This window comes from Emydura macquarii, unplaced genomic scaffold (genome assembly GCF_026122565.2).
Source record: "Emydura macquarii macquarii isolate MOO-44397 ecotype Brisbane River unplaced genomic scaffold, CSIRO-AGI_Emac_v2 contig_2422, whole genome shotgun sequence".
NCBI classification, from domain to species: Eukaryota; Metazoa; Chordata; order Testudines; family Chelidae; genus Emydura; species Emydura macquarii.
Window position 1 is genome coordinate 40,494,684 of NW_027132559.1, and position 23,800 is coordinate 40,518,483.

Consider the following 23,800-nt stretch of genomic DNA (forward strand, 5'->3'; position numbering starts at 1 on the left):
GTGGCCATCATGTCGGCTAGAAGGGTTTCAGAGCTTAAGGTTCTCACATTGGAACCTCCCTACATGGTCTTCTTCAAAGACAAGGTTCGTCTATGCCCGTACCCAGCTTTCCTGCCAAAGGTGGTGTCGCCGTTTCACTTGAACCAGGACATTTTTCTCCCAGTCTTTTATCCAAAACCGCACGGAAACAGCCGGGCGGAGAGGCTTCATTCATTGGATGTCAGATGAGCTCTGGCCTTCTATATCGAAAGGACTAACCCATTCAGAAAAATGGCACAGCTTTTTGTAGCACAGCGGACAGGGTGAAAGGTCTTCCAGTTTCATCTCAACGGATCTATTCTTGGATCACATCCTGTATCAGAGCTTGTCGTGACTTGGCGAAGATACTGGTCCCAGCGCTGACAGCTCACCCCACAAGGGCTCAGGTCCCAATCCAGGATATCTGTCGGGCTGCAACATGGTCATCAATCCACACATTTGCGGCACACTACGCCATTACTCAACAAGCTAGAGATGATGTGGCTGTTGGTAGAGCAGTGCTTCAGTCAATTGTGCATTGAACTCTGACCCCTCCTCCTGCGGGGCTGCTTGCGAGTCACCTGATTGGAATCAACATGCGCAAACATTCAAAGAAGAAAAGACAGTTACTAACCTTCTGTAACTGTTGTTCCTTGAGATGTGTTGCTCATGTCCATTTGAAGACACACCCACCTACCCCTCTGTTGGAGTCAGCCGGCAAGAAGGAACCGAAGAGGTGGAGGTTCGGCAGGGCCCTATATAGGGTGCCATGGAGGTGTCACTCCAGGGGGCTCCAGAGATGACCCTACGGGTACCACTAGGGGGAAAACCTTCCAGTGACTGTGCACGCGGCGTGCGCACACCTACTTGGAATGGACATGAGCAACACATCTCAAAGAACAACAGTTACAGAAGGTTAGTATCCATCTTTTCTTACAAATGTTGTAATTAATATAAAACAGCAGAAAATAAAATTAAGTAGTACCCTTAATTTTGGCATTTCCTGATTCTACTTTGCTACTTAGTGACCTGCAAAAAAAAAAAAAAAAAAAAAAAAAAAAGTTTTTTAATCCTCCCACCCCCACTTTGTTCTATGAAGAAGACCTAAAAAGTAGGGCTTAAAAGTGTGTCTCGTTGAGTACAAATTTTATGCGTATAATAGATAAGGATCCTTTTGGAGCTTTAATTCCTTTCATATGTAACCTTAAGGATTAGAATTTTGATTGATGCACCTTCCAAGATTATATGACACATGTGCCTGTGCATTTAGTTTTAAATACACAAGTATTAACCTGCTTCCTATAGACTTCTAAACACCTCCATTTATCCTCGATTTTTTCACTTGGCACCTGTACACTGAATAAGACAAGATTTATAAACATTTTTTAGTATAACACAAAATTCTACATAGCTTAGTTGAATGTTCAGTGCAATTAGAATATGGAGATATTTTAAAAATAACAAAACTCCTTATTAAACCAGTAAGCATGCACAGAGTATGAATTTTAAATCATTATAACTGTCAGATCAAGATAGGTTTTCACCCAACCACCAAAATACATGTGTCTGACCAAAGAGTTATCTCCTGGCTAGTTCTCAGCTTTCTACCTCACTTGCACTAGGCACCAGATATTTTTTTTAAAACAGCCACAGTTCCTGTCATGGCAAGTATATTGTTTTTTATAGTCTTTGGTCTCAAAAATAGATCTACATTTTGCTCAGACTCAAATATATATATATATATATATATATATATATATATATATATATATATTCACCCTCTGGCAGAGTTCAGGCCTTGTTAAATTTTAGCATAAAAAATTAAAGCTTGACAAAGTTACAGATAATTGAAGAATGTTGTTCAGAATGGAAATACAATCAACCTTAACTATAGGTGTTATAGTGAATAAAAATAGTCTGGGCAGCTACCCTAGTTAGGATAAAATTACAAGAGATATAATGCCTTATGTTTCATTGTGTATACATTTCGTTCTGTATTCCTACCCTCAGTGTTATGGTATTACCAAATATAAGTGCATTATGGAGATTTTATACCCCCAAAGCATCTGGATACTGTACTGGAACATTGGATTGTTCTTGCATATTCTGCATCTTCACAGTGTCACTAAAATATCTAAGACAAGAACTATTTTGAATAAGAATATAATGCAGTTTTTCCCATATTCACTTTTCAATACAAGGCAATGTCTGAGTCTTTGGTGGCCTTGCGGGAAGACATAGCAGAGAATGTTTTCAATAATTGAATGAAGTCGGGAGTCCGGGATGCACAGAGTACTCTTTATTGAAAACAAAAAATCAAAAGACTTTGTTTTCTTTGTTTGTGAAGATTCTTCTTTGAATCCACTGTCATAAAATAGGATGAGAGGTGGGAAGAATTCCAAATTCTAGAGAAATTTTTCTTGCTTTTTGCTACTAATGTTGCAATTAACTAACAATGTTCATTGTATTGATAACCAAAAGAAATTGCAAAACAACCTCTACCCTAAAATTAAGCAGTTTACCTCTTTTTTTTTCTCTCTCTCCTGCTGTATTATGTTTTAGATACTTTGCATTTGTTGCAGTGACAAATGCTGCTACACTACCAACAGTCCCTAGGATGTATAGACCTTCCAATTCTAAATATTCCAACATGTACTCTCTTCCCTGCTTTCTGAACAAACTCTCCCAAATTTTTCTGTGCACTCCTAGACTTGGCAAAGTTGGTCAATTTATCAGTCAGATAATGTCAGTTGACCACCTATTTGACCATAGTCAAATGTCAAGTCAGCAATAATGATGTAGGTGGTGACCTGTCTTTTTGATTGCATCAAGATGCCGTCTATTAGCAAGCTCACTTAAGTGGCTTGATCACTCACTTTACTGTGCGTGCCACTGTTTCCTGTTGGGGAAATAGGTGAACTAATTGGAAGTTGAGTATCTTGATTGGCTGGAATCTTCTAGAATAAACGTTGTGTGTATATGTATGTATGTATATATATATATATATATATATGTATGTGTGTATATTTTTATACCAGGCCATCAATGTATCTGACAGGTTACAAAGCACATTAAACAAGTTAAAAGACCTAGTCCCTGCCCTGAAGAGCATGCAGTCTAAACCTACTACACAAATATACAGAAATGAAGTCAGAAGGGTGAGGAGGATTCACAGTCATTAAACCTTCTCTTCCATAGAGTTGCTTGAAGAATTTGTCTGCTGCCTACCTAGCATAGTGCATTTAAAAATGCCTTTTTAATAGTTTCTATATGTTTATTTCTGTTTTTATTTTCATTTTTCTTTTCTATTGTAACTGTTCAGTCATGATTAATGGTCATATTTAAATACTAATCTAAAGTTGTTAAAAAGGTGGTGGTAACAGTTATTCTTCTGTGTTTTAGGACTTCATGTAATTATTTTGCCTGGACAAATGCCCAACCATACACAATTCAGACATGAGTTCCCAATTGAACAATCCTACTAAACTCTCCCACATGTGTTAGAGCAATCCCCCATTCCTTTCCAGTTGCCACTTCATCCTGGAACTCCAGGATACTCTGCCCCCCAAAATTTCTGTGACCAGAATGAAGAAAGATGTCCCACATTTAGAACTTTTAAAACGTGGCTGACCATCTATAAGTGTTTTCTTAGACATACCGTTACAGTTCTGAAATAGACTTCTGGACTTATTTTAGGTAAAAGGTGACATTTTCCTCCTGGTAGCTAATGATGGAAGTTTTGCTACATCTGTAAGTGTATAAAAGAAAACAAGCATACACTTTTAATCCCCTGAAATAATCTAGATCCTACAGGATGCAGTTCAGCCAAAGCAATTGAACAATTTTTACCAATCAATAACTCATAAGTTTATCATTTAATAACATTAAATCTTTGGCCTTTGTGAGGCAATAGAAGTATGCATCGTCTTCTCATTTTTTTCTTCATAGAGGACAGTGTCCAAAACAGCAGTTGCTGCTGTATTCCAAAAATCATATACTGCTGTCTTTGTTTTCTTCTCCTGCAGCCTGCAATTATTGTGATTAAAGTGGGCGTTATGTAACTTTAAAAAAAAAAGAGAAGTGCTCTTGAGCTCCCAAATGTGAAATAAAGCTTTCTGGTTAATCACAGCTATGAAATATGAATCTCTGGTTACGCTAGTTGTAGTTTAGCTATATCCTAGATTAAGGTTTGCTTGTTCTTTTGTGTATGTGTATGTATGTAAAATATATTTAATATCAATCTCATAAATGTTTTCTTGTCATATGGTCTTCCCACTGTAAATATTTTGTTTATCACAAGCTTCATTGCATGTCTATTTAAATGTGATTATTAATGTATTCTCCTTTTGAAAATTGCCTCTACAGATCTCCATTTATGGGATATGTAGTTGCCTGTGCCAAACCCACAGTTATCTAAAATGGCAATGCTGCTTAGGAGCATTTGAGCTCCACCTCATAAATCTTCAGTGTTCAGACCTGAGGCTATAAATGAGATGCATAGTTTCCACCTGCCCTCAGTTCCATGTTAGTCCTGAAGCCTTTGTCTAACAGCAGTGCTTCCATTGTTTTGGGCAACTTGTGCCCCCCTTTTCCTTTTTTTAAAAGTTGTTTTGTTTTAGAGTAGAAGATCAGATTGTTAAATTCTTTCCCTGCCCTGAAGTTTTGGTTTGTGGATGTGAATTTGCTGTAGCTACTTGATGCAATTTAGTCAGCTCTTACAGTATTGCTTTTCTTTTGGAATTGTGGCTGATCATGCAAAGTAAGTTTAAAAAAGTGTGTTGTATGACAATAAAATGTCTATGAAGGGCCAATGGGTCTGTTACTTCTTTATCTGGTGAGAAGGGAGACTGCAGCTCAATGCTCTGTCACTTGTGGGTGCCAAGTATTTGTCTCCTCAGCAGATTTTGTTGGTGTTGGCACTTGCTTTGGTTCTGAATCCCTCAGCATCAGCAGAGGCTCTGCAATAGTCCTTTAAGAAGATTGCCTGGTCCAAGGTTTCCTTTATTCTATCATCTGTGGTTCAGCTGGGATCAATTTATATTGAGGCATCTAGGCCCTGTCAGCTGTTTTGGAAAGGAGGAAGAAATATAGCTCTCTGCAGAGGAGGTATCCTCCAAATAGAAGGAACATGGATTTAAGGACAGGTCTGTAAGGATGAGATCTTCAGATCTGAAGGGTCTTTGGAGTGTGTGAAACCCAGGGTCATCTTCTGCAGAGTGTCTTGGGTAACTATGCTAGTGAATCTAAGCGGTGATGTATGGGTCTGGAGGGAATGCCAGATCTTCACTTTTTAGAACTTTTTGTTAGATCCTCTTTAGATCCTGACAGACTGGTTTCCCCTCTGTCATCTTTTTTTTTATTCCCATAAAAAGTAGGGGTTTTCTTTGGTACCAAGACTAGTGTCTAACCACAGCATGATGTGGGATAGACCTTCAAATAAATCTGGTGAACTCAAAGATCAAACTTAACTCTTTAACTCAAAGGGTAAGCTTGCCCCCTTCTTTGTTTCTTCGAAAGCCAAAGCAGCATCTGAAGGCCAGCTAAGATTATTTGAATCATAGAAGATTAGGGTTGGAAGGGACCTTGTGAGGTCATCCAGTCCAACCCCCTGCTCAAAGCAGGACCAACCCTAACTAAACCATCCCAACCAGGGCTTTGTCAAGGGGCAAGCTATCTTAGAACCTCATTTAAATGTCTTGCTGTGTCCTTGTTAATGCTGTGTAGTTTCATCTTCAGTCATGTTGAAGTGATTGGATCTCAATTCAGTGCCTCAGTCGCACATTGAATATCATCTTTTTGAGTAGTCCAGATTTATTTAGTGGAAAATCTTGATTCTTTTGGAAGTCTTAGATACTTGGGTGGTTTACATACAACAAATCCTGCATCTTGGCATGGTTTTAGACTAGATGAGCCTTGCCTTACTTTCTGATTCCATAATTCTGTGATTGTATACTAGACAGCAGCCAGGTCTCTATTTCGCAACCTTTTACTTCAAGTTTCAAAGGCACTGCTTTGGGTCCGCTTTGGTCTTAATCATCAACTTATCAAAGACCTTTCCCCCAGCAGTATAGGAAACTGAGGAATAACTACTAGTAGTTCTGAATGAACTCCTGTTCTGGATCCATACAACAGATTTGATATGTAACACAAGAGTCTTGGTCCAGCCATTTGTCTCGATCCCTTCTATTTCCCTTTTCAGTACTGGTACATTCATTTCCTGGCAGTCTGGGTTGAAATTGTTATGGGTCCTAAAAGTGATCCAGAGAAGGCCTATGCAATGCAGTTCTGCTAGGTGCTGCCTCCTGACCCATCTTCCCTATATTTTTTTCAGAGGTCTATTTTCATGATCTAAGAAGATCTACATTACTTTATTAGATTGGAGACAGTTGATCAAGTACATCTGGAGATTCAAGTATTATGCTGTGATGGTTGCATCTGTTATTCTTTCCTTATCTCTTAGGAGTGGCTTAGGCCTTTCAGTGTTCAAGTGCAAATTGTCATAGTTCTATTAGTTGCATGTGGAAAGTATCTTTAGTTCTTGTGTAAGAAGCACTCATTATTATAAAGTGCTGTTTTATGGACTTTCAACAGCTCCCACAGTTTTGGGGCAGTCAGGGCATTTCATTTCAGAAGTTTCGGAATCCCATAGATACCTGTAATTGGATGATTGGTCGGTTCAAACCCATTCCTAACAAGGAGTTTGTCAGTCTCTGAAATTAATTTGTTTCCTGTTTCAAGCCCTGGGATTTCTTGGGAGATGATACTTCAAATAAATATATTAGAATTCCAAGCAATTCTTTGGGTTCTGACATCTTTCCTTACACAAAATCAAGAATTATGTAGCTGGATGTTAATTGACAGTCATGTGCTACATAAATAAATAAGTGCTCATTCTCAGCGTTTGTATCAGAAGGTGATATGTCTTTGGAACTACTGTGCATGTTATCAAATCTACAAGACTGAGTTTCATCTGTTAGGGAAAAGAAATTTGCTTGCAGACTGTTGAGACTCAAGTGTGGGAAGAGGAACAACAAAAATGGTCCTTGAAGACTCAAGCATGGGAAGAGGAGCAACAAAAATGGTTCTGGAAGACAGCAGTGACCTAGACTCTATTCTGAAGAAGGGAATCATTTGTCCATATATCTTTTTGCTGCAAAAAATGGTGTGTAAGGAAAGGATACAGGCTTGTTGACATATAGCTTATTTTAGTACTGGAGTAATCATTTCCTGTTTGCATTTCTTGATTCATTTTCTCTATGTTATGAGGAAGATAAGAGGAGACAAAGTTCAGTTGCTTCTCATAGCTCTATCCTGGGCTTGTCATTTCTGGTGTTTTGATCTCATGCAACCTTTTCTGGAATTTCCAATACTTCATCCTGAGCTTCTAGATCTTTTGCCCAGAAAGGAGGTCAGATTTGACATTCAGGCCCAGAATCCTTTCATCTATAGGTCTAAATCATGGTATTTCTGAGTATAAGGCTTTCCGTGCTCTAAGGAGATGCAGGATGTAAGTCTCAAATCCAGGAAGGCGCCGACAAGGAAGCATTACTCCTTGAAATAGAAAAGATTTTTTGTGTGAACTATGGCCAATGGGTTGTCTCCTTTACTAACATTGATTTCTGATATTTTGAGTGTTTGTTTTAGCTCAACATGTCAAAATGTTATTACTTACTCAGAATACACTGAATAGTGTCTAGATCTGGGAGAATAAATGATTTTTCAGTTTACTTGCAGTTTTGAAAAACCCCCAAAACCTTAGCCTAGTGATTTAAAGCACTCATCTAGGATGTGGGAGATTTGGAATTAGTTCACCCCTCTGCTTAGTGTGGAGAAGGAATTTGAACGTGGGTCTTACCTACGTTGCAGTTGTGTACCCTAGCTACTTGGTTATGGGTTATTCTGGGGTGGGTCTCTCTTAATCTGCTGTGGAAGCTTTTGCACTTTTTATAAATAATTAAATAGTCATTGGAACAGGGACTTAAACTTGGGTCTCCCACATCCTAGGTGAATGAGTTGTCACTATGAATAACAATAAATAGTCATTGGGCCAGAAACAGTGAGAGTGACTCCATAGCATGGTGGTTAGGGCACTAACTTTGAACATGGGAGACCCAGGTTCACATCCCTGTAGGGGAATTGGATCGTACTTTCTCACATCCTAGGTGAGTGCCTTAACCACTGGGCTAAAGATTCTGAAGAACCACTGCTACTGCTAATCCCAAAAAATATTTTTAAGTGAATTTGTCTCAAATTCACTAATAGATTTGGATCCACCAAAACAGCATTTTTGGTGAATAAACTATTTAAAAAATTTCCCAGCTCTAGTTATTTCTGCTTTCCACTCAGAGATTCTAGGTTCTTCTGTCTTTAGGCATTGTATAGAAGTTCTGAATAGAACATATCAAGCAGACAGAAGATTTTTGCCATTTCAGCTGTTTGGGAGAGCACTCTGTAGCCTACCCACTTTTAAATGTTATCTTTAATTGCTATACTAGCTTCATGGGGACTGAAGGAACTATAGGCTTTTTTGGCTGTGGGTGCTCTTTTATACTGTGTTCCACATGGACAAAACGGCTTTATGTTCTTGCCCTATATTTATGCCAAAGATGTTTTAGAATTCTGTTTTTCTTAAACCATATTCATTGCTGGTGAGGCTAGGAAATATAAACTTGATGTTGAGTTATTTAGGGAAGATAATTTGGCTGACTTCGTAAAGTTTTATTTATAGCTTTTAAGTGAAGATTAGAGTTTGCTTTTCTTATTTTCAACATGAATTAGACTTTGCATATAGACTTCTTCAGTTGGTTGGTAACTCTTCACTAGGAAGTTTAAGAGCCCATTCAGCTAGCTCTCAAGCAGCTTTTATGGCATGCATATCTGATGTCTCTTCCATTGCGGATATGTGGAAAGCAGACTCTTGGAGTTATACTTACAGGTCTATGTATTTACATGCATTATTCCCTTGACATGACATCCCATTCCGATATTATTGCCATTAGAGTAGTTCTGCAGCCATTATTAAATAAGTATTTTGCTCCCCTGCTGGGGATTGTATGGCCACTTAATCTTCATGTGGATCTGCACTGTCAATTCTCAAAAGAAAGGTTACTTACCAATAATGGTTTGAGTAGAATGCCTTGGCAGATCCACAGTGCCCACTTTCCTTCCCCAATTTTTGGAGTAGTTCTTCTGAGTCTTTCAGTTAGCTGAAGGGAGTTGGGACCGTGCATACTTTTTGTAGCTTTGTGTCCAAACATTTGCTTCTGTGAAGGAGTGGGCTTACAGATGGTATTGCTCTTCTGGGTATGGTGCAGGTGCACAAACATCCCACAAATGTGAATCTGTAGAAGTAACATATTCAAGCAACAGTTGCTGGTAAGTAAAATGTTTTTCCCTAATGACTTTGGCAGCCTAATATGCCCAAACAAAAGCACAGTAATGTTTATAGGGAGAAATAAATACCCTAAAGCTGTTCGCTATTCAGTCACAGGAAAAAATATAGAACTTCTACAGATTAAGTTGCATTGTTAATTTTGCCCTGAGCATATTGTTGATGCTATAAAAAGCACTGTTTTCATATTAATATCCATCTATATTTGACTTTCACAAGAATATAAAAAAAATTTGCTTTTTACATTTACAATTGAATTATGTGCGTCAAACATGGATTATGTTGAAGATGAACCTGACCTTGGGTTATATTTTGCTTTCATAATTTTTAGAAATATAAAGAAAAAGACAAACACAAACAAAAATACAAGAAGCAATCGGAGTCCTCACCATCTTTGGTTCCGTCTCTTACTGTAACTACAGAGAAAGTAAGTTTTCATTTTACCCCCTCTAAGGCTAAAGTTGAAATTTATTATTAAATTTGCATTCTGACACGTTTTTACTAATGCTGAGTTGTAAACTGTTTACGTGTCTGTGGTATGAAGAAGGTCTGAGAATTTTATAATGAAGTGGCTCTAGAGATGACGAGAAGCGTTTGTCTGATAACATTTGGTGAATTGAGAAATATGAAAAATTACTCATACTCTTCCCATTTAATATGCTCTTGTAGCATGTGCCAGACTATCACTGACCCAAGAAGCATTCAAGCCAATAATTGCAAACTACAGCTCATGAACACTGTACACATCCACAACACATCACATTTCCTGAGTGTAAGCGATTTTTGCCTTTATCTGGCTGCTGCATTGGACTCAGTGAATGTTCCTTCCTGTTGTGGTGCTGACTGACTCTACCCAAGGGACCCATGTGAAAGGCCAAGTTGTAAAGAATATTTTTGAGAGAGACTACAGAAAATGACACACATTAATGGGGCTGTTACTGGAGGTCACACAATAGCTTATAAATGTGTTTTCTTCCCTGAAGTTTGAATTCATTTTCTCCTATTCCTTTAGGATCTCAGGTTCTCAGTACTTTTTGACACTGATTCTGAAAAGTGCTGTTTTGATTCCATTAGTTCTTGGTCCTTACCAGTATAATTGTTTTATCTTTCTATGGAAATATGGGAAGACCCCTGCACTCAGGCACTACCATGTGGTAGTCTTGTTGCTAGAACTTTACTCATCTCCCAACAAAATACGTTTGTGCTTGCAAAACACCAAGACCCCTGCCAGAGCATGTAAAAATCTGGAACTTCTACTTTTCATTGTCTCAGATTCCAGAGGCTTTAATCACCCTTTCAAGTAACTGTACAAGTTTTGGAGATTCATCACCAACAGAGTGGATGTTCTCAGAATGCTTGGACACGTTCATTTCTTCTCACCAAGATTAGGAACATTCATTTAAAGTCTGCACACTTTTATTGTTTTATAATGTAATTGGGACTTGGGTAATACAGTAAACCTCTCTTTGGTCTGTTCCTCAAATGTCTTGTGAAGAGAAATCTTCTAAATAAGATCATTTGTAGTCTTGGAATGTGTGGCCTTTTTGGTTCTTGGACTCATCCTTTTTTCAGCCAGTGACTTCTGTCTTGGGCCTAGCCTTGCATGGTGTGCATGTACTTTTTAAACATAACAGACGAATGTGGCAGGAGACTCTGAAAGCCCTTGAAACCCCACGATCAGTGTTACCAAGTAAAATGTTCCTCTGTTATAACTTGTAAGAGTCTAACTCATATTTGTGTTAAGTAGATTTTTTAAATATCAGCCTTCCCAAGGAGGATCTTTCTGCAGTTGGCTTTAACCTTCCAGAGGTTTCAAAGAACTTCATGATTTGCTCAAGAGAATAGCTAAAGATCTTTCTCTCTCTTTCTTTCTCTCTCTCTTTCTCTCCCCCTCTCCCTCTCCTCCCTCCCTCCCCTCCTTCCACCCATGATCCAGTTACTTCAGAAGCCAAGTACTAGGAAAACGCTAGTAAAATATTTCATTCAATATAGCTAGAAGGAATCATATGCTTTGTATTTTGGAGCAGAAGGATTGTTCTTTGCCTCACTTGTCTGTAAGTGTGGCTGCTTTTTAAGAGTAATAAGCAGATACTGTGTGGCCAAAACCTATGCAGAAAATGTAGGACCAAACAACAGGAGTGTTGAATAACGGGTAACCTATTTCTATACTACTTATAGTAAGGGGTTCTCCATCTATTTCTCCCATATAAATCTACCCTCAGCCTCCCATTCTTTTAGCTAGGGACCTTTTCTTTCATGAGCAAATGTGGGTCTGATACGGAAGCTGAACATTCTATTCTCCATATTTAGCTGTCTAGTTAATCCTCCAACCTCTAGATTGGCTGCACTTGGGTGGATGAGATGGGCTTGTATTTAAGACTAAAAGTTTGAATATATTGATTCAAATGGTTCTTGTCTGTGTGATTCAACATGCACAGAAGAGTACTTCAGTATGGCGGCTATAATTGAACAGCCATTGTTGGTAAGTAACAACTTAGAAGAACCTGACATTGATTACAGCTTCATAACATGTCACTACTTTTTTATATTAACATTATTTACCATCACTAATATTAATGATATGGGGATATGTAGGAAAGAATAGACCTTCTTTCAGACAGTGGTAATAACTATTGATTTATAAATTACCCTGAAGAATGGAGAAGCGCTGTTGGCATCATTCCTAAAAATAAAAAACAAACAAAATAAAATCCCAAGCTGTTTTTATGGGAAATATTTGGATTGTGTTACAGATCAGCTGGCTGGAAATGGAAGGAGTAGTAGTAGAAGAAACTGCCTGTCACACTACTATGATAAATGTAGGAGACAGAATTAACTTTTATAATTTATAAAACTAAAATACTGAGAGCTCTGAATAAGTTTTGGAGTATTGGTCTTTGTACAGGCTTGGTATTCAAGAACTTCTGAGATCTGACTTGGAGTTGACCTTCTGTGATCCTGGGTAATTCATTTAAACTCTGTCTCATTTTCTCCTAAGTAAAGTGGGGGGAAAAATTCATCTACTTCACAGGGATGTTACGGTGACTGACTAATGTTATAAGGTTCTTTTGAACATGCAACATGAACTTATGTAAATGGTGGATATTCTACTGACACTGAGATTGCTAAGCAAGCCCTCCCTGACCAAGACAAAGCAGAGGCACTAGGGACCCAGTGTCATGTGAGGTAGGAGACCTCAGGGCCCCCACATGGGGGGGAAAAAGAGTTCACTTTACTGGGGCCCGCCCCCGCCTCCCCCCCCGGCAACCCCTGTTACCATGAGGAAAAAAATTGAGGCTAAATTGTAGATCATGCCTGAGGATATTTATAGAAAGTTATTTCCCTGTATCTATGTATCGATTGTCCAGATCTTGTGAGATTTGCTCGAGCCAATCAGAAGCTGAAAGAAGTTTCAGCAAGCTAGCACTCATCAAAAATTGCAGGCATTCAACAATGGGGCAAGAACAGTTAAGCCACCTAGCTATCTTGTCTATTGAGTGTGAACTTGCAAGAGAAATTGACTTTGGGGGGGCCAATTCATGATTTTACAATGAAAAAGGCCAGAAAAATAAAGCTTTAAAGTTAACTGGCTTAATTATAAAATGTTTGCAGTCACATTGGTCCATTAGAATTAAAAAATCAAGACATTGACGGGATATATAATACCTTTATAATGACCAAAACGTTACAAAATAGTCAGCAAACTTGTAGGATTCTCAGGCTGGGTGTTATGTTAAACAAAAATAGCAAAAGGGGGGGGGGGGATTTTTCAGAAATGTAGAATATGTAAGTAATTTCAGAATTCAAACTTTTTTCATGGGTTATGAGATTGTGTGTATGGGATGAGGGATTGTGGTATGTGTGTGGGAGGGGGCCCGTGTTACAAGTTTGTATTGGGCCTGAAAAAATTAAGCTTGGGCCCTGCCAGCAGCATCCATCTTCCAGAATAAGGTCACATACCTTGGAGGTGCCAGAACTTCCAGTTGAGACAGTAGCTGTATGTGTATAACAGGGCCTCAGCCAGCATTCCGCAACTTTACCTCTCTTTCCTCTTAAAACCTGGAGGTTACATTTGCACCACATCATTTTCCCTTACGCTTTAGGATTTTGTCATAGTCTTTATTAACAGGGTTTGATTGAAGAGAAGAATAGGAGGTAATTATGGTGAAGACAGGAGAAAGAGGAAGCCAAATTAAAACATTTCACTGCTTAAAATCTTCATTAATGGAGAGTTAAAGTTGACTGGCAGTGCCATGTACCCTTCTAGAATGTCCAGTGCACTTATATTTAAGCCTCTAAACACAGATAATATAAAATTAAATTGGAAAATAAAGTTAAGATAATGGTCTCCATACCCCTTCCCTTCCACAGAACCTTAACTCTCTCCCCCTCTGCAGTTGGCAAGAGATAGAGGAACAAAGCCAAACCTGACCGCTCCCTTAAATAAAAAATGTGCCATTTTCTGTGTTACGTTGCGTCCAACGTAATGGTATGCCATCGTTGTTCTTCAAACACTCCTGCTGTTCCTCTCAGTGCTAGATGTTTCCCATAACACTTTATTTCCTGGTTTTAGAGGTTTATGTGCATTCGATGTTCTGGAAAAATACCAGGCTCTGCTAGTCAAGTGTAATGAAGTTTTTAAAAGTCAGTTTCCCTTCTATTTTGAGGAAGTGATGATAGTGACAGGACATGATTGAGGGACATGTGTGGGGAGGGGGGGGAATGGCAAGTCTTCCTGGGAGCACACCTCACTGCCACTCACCTACGAGGTCTCCTCTCCCCTGATCACTCCATTGCCCAAGTACAATTGGAAGGGTTATAGGAAGGAAAGAGGTAATTGGGTGCTGAGGGTTTAGCTACCAATTAGAGGCAGAGGTGAACCCCAAGTTTCTTCTTCCACTTCAGGGGCTAGCATAGGGTGAAGGGCTTCTGTACCATAGGAGGATTGCGGAGATGTGAAGTGTCCAATTCATCCCAAAGACTGTACTCTTTCCCAAAGTGTGCCTGAAGCCCTGCTGTGGCACACCAGTTTTCAAGACAATTTCCCTGTGCATGTAGGATTTATAGTACTTTGATTGTAACAATAAGCGTCATTTTGGGGGAGCTGTATCTGAGGAACTATTTGACCAATGACCCCAAATACACACCACTTGATCTGTTTATTATTCAAGTAGTGTCCCTATGGGTTCTTCACTGTAGGTACACTTGTGTCCCTTTGCTGCTGATTGGAGAATTTTGGTAGCAATGGCCATTTGGTCTGCACATGCACTGTCCCACCCCTCATGATCTGGCTAACTAGCGTTGTGCGGGTGAATCTCCTTCAGTTCCTTCTCTACCGCCCCTGGCTAGAGATGAAGCTATTAGCAGTCTGTTCATTGAATTGCTAACTGTGTTGTTCAAACTTAATTAGTTGCTAATCTTTCTTTTATCTATTAGTTTAACGTTTCCTTTGCGTTTTTCTCTTTAAAAAAACCAACAAAAGCCCCACAAATCCCACGCTTTATTTACATCTTCCCCTTTGTCCGGGGACTATCTCGGTGCATGGTGTGTTTGATTCATCAGAATTTAAGGGGTGCCTCTCCTGTGAAAAGGCCATCCCTGTAACAGACCGACATTCCTACTGTGTCTGTTGCCTCAGAGAAAACGCATTCCCCAGAAGTTTGGTTTTTGTCAGCAGCTGAAGCTGCCGTCTCAAAAGGATAGAGAACTGAGGCTAAAACTCCTTTTAATGGAGGCAACTCTTCAACTGTCTTCAGAATAATGTCCAGATTCACATAGATGGGAATCTTCACCACAGCCCTCTACATCCAATGGTGGTGAACCTAAGAAGACAGCCATAAGCCACTCACTTAAGGCTTCAAAAAAGAGAACTGAGAGTCCCTGGCATGTTTGGTATCATTGGTACCAATGGAATCGAAGCCGTCCAAATGTGGTACCCAGAACTCGTATGGTACTGTTGCAGTGCAGTATGTTGATATGCCTAAAGACCCAGTGAGCACAGGCACTGAAGCAATGGTACCAACTAAGAAAGATAAGGGCAGAGATACCATGCCTTAGGGAAGACTCCCTTGGTGTGGGCAACAGCTTCGGTACCATAAACAGTATGCCAAACTACGTTGGAGCATTTAGTCCAGCCTACATCACCGATCCTGTCAGTACCATCGCCTCAGCACTGGTAGCCACCACTGTTACTGATCTCCAAGAGACCACAGGAGTTCAGATACTCAAAAGACCTCACAATATCTGAGATGTCTGAGACTCTCCTACTTGTTACTGGGGCTCCACAACTGAGTTACCTCAAGCTCAAGAGTCTCCACTGGCACCGTGCCATGTAGCTCCATTCTCCAGTGGAGAATCAGACAGTGAGCTGGAGGAGGTGGTCTCCCATTGCTCCTTCCGTGCACCGTACAGTGTCCATTACCATCCTGGGCCTCCACAGCCATACCGTCCATTTGGCCCTCAACCACGATGGTATGGACAACCATAGTGCCAGTCACCATGACCCTTCCTGTCATCCTAATGGCCCTATTGGGATCCATGGAAGGCGTATAGACATCATGCCTACCGAACATCTAGTGTGGCCCACCATGAACCAATAAGGTGCCCTCCCTTAGCCTCTGCGTCCAGAACACGAGGCCAGCCTTGAGGAAGAGGTCACACCACAGACCAACATCTTGTCTACCTCACCAGATGAGGCAGTGATACCCCCTCTGCCGTCTCTAGCAGATGATTTTAAGTTCTTTCAAGACCTAGTTAAAAGGGCAGCAGACGCTCTGCAATTAACTCTAGATGTGGTAAAAGAATCACATAAGCTTCTGGATATTTTGCACTCCTCTTCTTCGTTCAGAGCACTCCCATCAACAAGGCTCTCTTGGATCCAGCCAAGCTTATATGGCAGACCCCTGCATTGGTCACGCCAACCTGTAAGCAGGCCGATAAAAAATAGTATGTTCCAGTCAAGGATACAGAATTTCTTTTCTCCCATCCACCGCCTAATTTGATAATTGTGGATGCGGTGAACCCCAGAGGTTGTCACCATCAGGTGAAGTCCACCCCCCCATGATAGGAATTGGAAACACCTTGGCCTATTTGGGAGAAAGGTTTATTAATCTGCCACACTGCAATTCTGTGTCGTGAATTACTAGGTCCTAACAGCAAAATAGGACTACTTCAATTACGCCAAACTCAATTAGTTTATTGATCAGCATCCAGAATCACACAAAGATCAGTTTAGGACCATTCTCAGTGAAGGGAAATTGATGGCCAAGACAGCACTTCAACCATTGCTCAATGCAGCTGATACAGCGGCACAATCTATCTCCACAGCTATTGTGATGCGGCAAGTCTTTTGGCTACATTTATCTGGCTTCCCCAAAGAAATTCAGACAACTGTGAAGGACCTGCCTTTCGAAGGTACCAAATTTTTCATGAAGAAGACAGACACATCCCTCCACACACTCAAAGACTCCAGGGCTACTCTTCAGTCGTTAGGGATTTATACACTAGGACAAGAGAGAAAATATAGTCCTCAGCCTTCACTTAAATTTCGCCCAGCACACTATCCAACTCAGCGCTTTTATGAGCCACAAAAGAAAAAGTCCAGACTCTCAAAGTAGAAACCTTCAGGCCCACAGCCACCTTCTTTCCAACCATCCACTTCAAAACACCAGTTCTGATGGATTGGTCAGGATGCTGACTGATCCCTCCTTTCAACCCCATCTGATGTTGACCAATCCTTCGCATCCCTATGGATACCACTTTGCTCAGTTCACAGCAACTGGGAATAGATAACATCCGACAATGGGTTCTAGAAATCAACAATGGGTATTTCATTTATTTCATTTTCTCCCCCATCTCCCCCCATAACCTTTCCCTATCCCTCTTCAGGGATCCTTCTCACGAGAGTCTGTTGTGACAAGAAATAGATCTCCTCCTCCATGTAGGAGCCATAGAACCAGTATCTCAGCACCTATGAGGCAAAGGTTTTTACTCTCAGTACTTCCTCATACCCAAGAAAAAGGGAGGTTGGAGACCCATATTAGACCTCAAAGCACTAAAGAAGTTCGTCAAGGTTCAAATATTCAAGATGGTCACTCTAGAGTGATTATTTCAGCTTTGGAACAGGGAGACTAGTTCTTGGCCCTTGACCTTCAGGGTGCTTTTTTCCATATTTTAATCTTACCATCCCACAGACTGTTCCTTAGATTTACCCTAGGACAGGACCACTACCTATACAGACTACTCCCCTTTGGCCTATCATCGGCCCCCAGAGTATTCTCCAAGGTCTTCTCTGTAGTGGTGACTCACCTTCATTCCCAGGGGATCAGGATCTACCTCATCTGATGACTGTCTCCTCAGGGCTCGCTCCTTCGATGAAGCTCTGCGAGTTTAGCAACACGACTGTGAATTTATTCAGAAGCCTGGGCCTACAAATCAATGTCCAAAAATCTACATTAACACCAGTACAGAGATTAGAGTTCATAGGAGCCAGTTTTAATGCTCCTCCCATAACACAGACTCCTCAGTCTGTACAACATGCTCATAGACACAATGCAAACTAGTCCTCAGATATCAGCCAGGTCAACTTCTGGGGCACATGGCTGTGGACACATTTGTGAGACTTCGCATGAGCTGTCTCCAGTCATATTCAGCTCAGTTTACAGGCTGAACTGAGACATCCTGAAAATCTGCATCTGCACATACCTTCGCAGAACACTATGCCATCACAGGAGACACTGCTTCTAATGCTAGATTCAGCTCCACAGTGTTGTCATCCATGACAGAGTTAACTCCAAAGCTAAGCCTCCATTGGGGATAATGCTTGGGAGTCACCTACAGTGGAGCACCCATAGAGACACTACTCGAAGAAGAGGAACTTACCTTGTGTAGTAACGATGGTTCTTCGAGATGTGTCCCCCTATGGGTGATCCACAATTCATCCTCTTCCCTGCTACTTTGGAGTTCTTGATAGGGACTCTGCAGTAGAGAAGGAACTGAAGGGGGTTCGCTTGTACAACGCTAGTTAGCCTCGAGCCAGACTATGAGGGGGGGAACAGTGCATGTGTGGGCCGAATGGACGCTGTCACCAAAATTGTCCGATTAGCAGTGCAGGGACGTTAGCACACCTACAATGGAGCACCTACAGGGGGACACATCTTGAAGAACCATTGTTACTACACAAGGTGAGTAACTTCCTCATCTCTGTGGATTTTAAAGCACTTTTAAATATCTGCTCTTAAACAAAAAGATCTTATCTCAAGGGAAAGCTTCCAAAAGTGGAACCCCTGTGCAGCCCCCCCCATCCAAAGCAGAATATGGGCAGAGAATGGTAGAGTGCACAGCAGATGTTCTCAGAAATCTGCTGAGGGCAGGACTCAAAATCACAGTTCTTGGGAGTTGCTCTGGTTCAATGGCTATGGCACTCAGTGGCAGACAGCAGATGTGTCTACAAACGCACTTGTTTACCCCAGAGCTGCAATCCTCCACTGCATCTGCAAACTGCATGTCTCTAGCACCTAGGTTAAGCCAGTTTGTAGAGCTAAATTAAACACGTAATAACTTTTTAAAAATTACTTCACCAAAGTGCTAGTAGGTTCTGGACACTAGCTGAGTTCAGACCTAATCAGGTGATATCAATTTGTGGTGGATCAGTGTAATATTTTCATTGCCTGCCTGGCATCTGCAAAAAAAAAAAAATTGGAATCCCCAGAAAATGTTACTGTCAGGTTCTTTATTTCAGAATGCTGAATCTTGGGAGTGCTTTGGTCAAAAGACCCCAAATTTGGCCCAATAATCTTACTTGCAGATCCCTATTAGTCATAGCAGTTTTCAAAACAATTTGATCATGCTTGTGGATTTTAGAGCACATAGAAAAGTCAACTGTTAAACAGCAATCTCATCTCACACTTAGGCAAAGTTTAGACAAGAAACTCCTGCAACTATAGCAATGTTGGTTACGTTGGGTTTTTTGCAAAATTTTTATACTAGCAAAAGCCTTAGTGCGGACACAGTTAGTTATTTTTTCTAATATAGTTAATTTCACTTAGGGAACTGGTGTAAGCTATACCAACAAAAGCACTTTTTATATAGATAGCTAAACATGCAAACCTTTTTTGGAGTATGTCTACTCAGCAGTTAAACACTGGCCAGCCCATGTCAGTTGTATTGGGCTCATGGGTCTTGGGCTAGAGCGCAGTGAAATTGCAATGTAGATGTTAGGGCTCACAGGGTCCAGCCCAAACACAACTGTCTCCACTGCAGTTTTACAGCCCTGCCGCCTGAGCCCCATGAGTCCTACTCAGCTGACATGGGCCAACTGTAGGTGTTTGATATGTAGATGTACTCTTAGTGCTTGTCTACATTTAAAATGCTACAGTGGCACAGCTGCGTCACTGTAGCATTTCAGTGTAGACACTGCCTATGCTAACTGCACTAAGGAGTTAACCAGCTTAAAAAAAGGGAGGGGGGAGAGAGAAAATGGAAGACGTAAGGGCAATTAATAAACTACCAAACTGGCACTTAACTGTTTTTCCTCCCAACGCCCCTTGTCCCACCCCCAAAACAAACAAAACAAAAGAAAACCCCACCAAACATATATGGAAAATTACTGGAAAATAACAGTTTGTCTGCCATTATGCTGATTGCTTTGCCTCTTTCATTGGATCTCTTTCTTACACCCATTGTCTATTTTTGTCCTTTTTAGTTTGCAGTAAGCATGTTGGGTTGGGTCTGTCTTTGGGTGTCTCTTCACAGCATAGATAGATCTAGTTATAAAGTGAGTGTTACCCATAACTCGACTCCCATCCACACACAAAACCCTCTAGCTTGAGGTAAGTGGTGCTTTAAGATCCAGCTTGCTGGCCTGTTGGGTAGATGGAAGCTCCAGTGATTCTGGTGCTTGAGATCCTAATGCAATGGTGATGCAGTAGCTCAAATTACAACAGCTCATCAGCAGCTAATCAAATCACTGTGTGCTGCCAGTCAAATCACTCTGTAGCTCAAGTGTTGTTGTTTGGAAGTGTAGTTGGCCCTCTAACTCAAGCTAGGCTAACTTGGGTGCAGTAACTCAAGTGTATTATTTCAAGCTAATTGTGACAGTGAAGACAAGCCTTATGTGTGTTGTCCAGCCCAATGGGAATTCCATTCTCTTTGTGGTGTTTAGGTGCTGCCTAATAAAAATAAGTATAACAATTTGGAGCAGCTGTGGCTAAACAAGTATTTGTCAAGGGAGTAGAGTCATTACAGGTGACTGTTGTCTGTCATAACTATTATATATGTTGCCTTCTATTCCTAGCATTGTCCTAGTTCTGTACTGCCATCCATTGTGGTTCTGACATTCCTTATGGTAACTTACTGACTTGTTAGTTATGCATGTTTCCTTCTCTCACTGCTATTCAGAAAATCCTAAGTGAAATTTTCCTGCAAGTCTGAACTGAGCCACATTAGCAGTTTTGGAGAGCCCCATTTTGCCTACCTTTATTTAAAGAAATTAACCTGACTGGCATAAATTTAACTCTCTTTCTTCTCTCCCAGATACAAGAACATCAATTAAAACTTGGTGGATCTTTTGATGAGGGTATATGCAGGATTTTTAATACAACTGGTTGCCCTGCAGATCCATTTCTATGACTTTCAGCAATTTGTCTTAGTGCTGTTTCACCTAATAATTTTGCATGGTGGGGTTTTTTTTATTTCTTCATTGTACTACATATTAGGGCTTGGTTTTTTTGCTATTGTGACAAAAAGGACAATAGCATTGTAAGTGCATAGCTTTTTCATATTTTGCTGCTCTTTCTGAGTCTAGGTAGCTAACATGAATACAATATGATTTCTAGAATTGCAGACTTTAGGAGGATCAAAATATTACATATGCTTAGAGTAGGAGTACAGCAAAGTAGCAGCTTTAAACTTCTAGGTGACTCTAGTATCTTTTCCACTAAGTGGCATTGGGGAACTGACCAAACCTAATTTGATCCTCTGAGTGGGAGTTCATATTATATTTCCATTTGCAGTACCTCTGCCCTGTTTCCTCTCCCTCCCCCACTTGACACATGAATGAAGAGTACCAATGTGTTTTCTTTACATGGCTTTTGACCTGTACTAGGTCATGCAGGTCACATGTGAGTAGATGGAGAGCTTCAGGACCAGCCCAAGCTAATGGAAAAATGATTGAAAAATGAGCTAGGGTGGTTTCCCAATTGACCTGCCCAGCATGCAAAGGGTTTGTGCTTCTTAAAGTAAGCCATGGAGTTTAACTAGCTTGAATCCAATGGGACTGTGTAAATAAGATTTCATCTCTTACTAAGATGACTTTGGGAGTCAGTTGGTAAACTTGTAGGTAATAGTTAGAAAAGTAGTGCCCTGCTGTATATCATGGTTTACATTGTTTGCATTGAACTGTGAAAACTTGAAAAAAATACAACAAGAACAAAAAATATTAGCATGAGAATATATTGCTTCTAAAGAGACTATTGACCAAACTGATATCTTTTCTAAAATAAAAACTATTTCTGAACAGTAAGTACTTAATGATTGAAAGATTGGACCATTTTGCTCAGTACAGCTTCCTGAGATCTCACATTTTGAGTAGCACATTTCAACATGTAAAATTGTATTGGAAATAAGAGAGAATTTTATTATAATTAACTTTTTTCTTTTGTTTCTGGCTGGTGGTAGTTGTATTAGTGAAAAGTGAGATAATTTTTCATGCCAGTTGTATAAAAAAAGCTCTATGTGAAAGATAATGAAATAGTTTTTATAGTGCTATAGACCCAATTCAGGAAAGCACCCTTTTAGAGAATAGTTTTATTGCACATTTGAGTGCATTCATGAATCTTAAAGCTATAATAATGATTAAAGAATCAAACAAAAATGTACAATTTAATATTTATAAGTATTTAAACAAAGACCTATTTGTTTAATCAGTATTTAACATTTAGGAGGTTTCTTACCAATCAGAATGCAAAGTAGTGTTTTGTTTAATTAAATATCTGCTCAGCTTAGTAAAATATAACTGCTGGAGAATGTCACTTTTTTTCCCTCACATTTTTTCGTCCCCAACACATTAAAATTGTTCATCTTTATAAAGACTTTATGGAGTTATTTGATACCATCATAACTGTATTTTTTTCATTTTAGCATACATAAATTATATCATCACAAAAATTTTTTTTCTAATGTTACTATCAGCAAAAAGCCTCAAAATACCTTAATGTAATAATTAACTCATAAAAATACCAGATAAACTAAACATAAATATAGATATTAATGGGAGTTTTGCTATTGATTTCAATGGAGTCAGAACTTCACTCGGTTATCAAAATAGTTATAATTGACTACAATTCTAACATTTTTGCCAAAAATTGCACAGCCAGGCTTACACAGTTTCATCATGTTATATAAAAAAATACAACAATTTTTTTCAAAGTAACTTCTACATCTGAATCATTATTATTCAAACACTCCTAATTTTGGCTAATAAATAAGGCTTTGTCATAATCACATATTTTTTGTTTAATCTTAGTTTAATAAGAAATAAGCATTTCTCTCAATCAGTTTAAATTCATATCTTAAAGTAACCAAAACTAATTAAATTAAATCTTCTATGAACTTGTATGGAAAGATGGTGTGCATGTATGTGTAATGTAATAATATTATAGTATGTGTATATATAATATAAAACTATAAAATATGAATATTTTCTCAAGGTATTTAAGAGCTCCCTTTTTATGTGATAGAATTCTTGTTGCACATTTACTGCTGAAAGTAGTCTTGGGATTCTTATGGGCACAGTAAAGTAATCCAGAAACTCCCATCCAACCCCAAAATATAAACATTTTCGGTATCCTGAAGCAGTTTTTTAGACCCTGTCTTTCAAAGACTTACACTTATGTTAACTTCATACACTTCGAGTAATCCCACTGAGTACAGTGGGACTACGAACTGTGTGAAATTAAGTATGTATGGAAATCTGTGGGATTGGTGCCCTAATTGCAAAACTGTAGGTTTTCAGATTGTATAGCATATTTCACAAGCTTGCTAAAATTTCAGGAGTAATTGCCATTATTTTTATAAGTAGAGCTAGCAATGTTACTATTTGCCTTTTGATAAATATAGTGGATATGTCAGCACGAACATTTCCACTAATTGCTGCAATCTGATGCTTGCTATCTAACTGACAGCTGGCACTATATCTGATCTGAAAAATTACATATTAGTAACTGACTTCTGTTCTTTGTTTTATGGTGCTATCGTAACATAATATTGAACATTTCAAAAAATTATTTTTTAAAAAAGTATATTCCTAACTTGTGAAACTAAAAGAGAATTTTAATGTTTAATGTTAGGATACTGGGATGTTTCTCTGTCTTCCACTAATTGTTTTTATTAGTT

At 39.5% G+C, this 23,800-nt stretch overlaps 1 protein-coding gene across 4 annotated transcripts in view; it reads left to right on the forward strand.

The window, feature by feature from the left end:
* MLLT10 (MLLT10 histone lysine methyltransferase DOT1L cofactor) overlaps positions 1–23,800 on the forward strand; it is a 213,016-nt gene that overhangs the window by 99,195 nt on the left and 90,021 nt on the right. For 3 of the 4 annotated variants that reach the window (XM_067562351.1, XM_067562353.1, XM_067562354.1), the window contains one exon: positions 9,741–9,836. The exons of the other annotated variant lie outside the window; for it this stretch is intronic. In XM_067562351.1, coding sequence (XP_067418452.1) covers positions 9,741–9,836 — 96 coding nt within the window. The remainder of the gene's footprint in view (positions 1–9,740; positions 9,837–23,800) is intronic. 4 annotated transcript variants of the gene reach the window in all.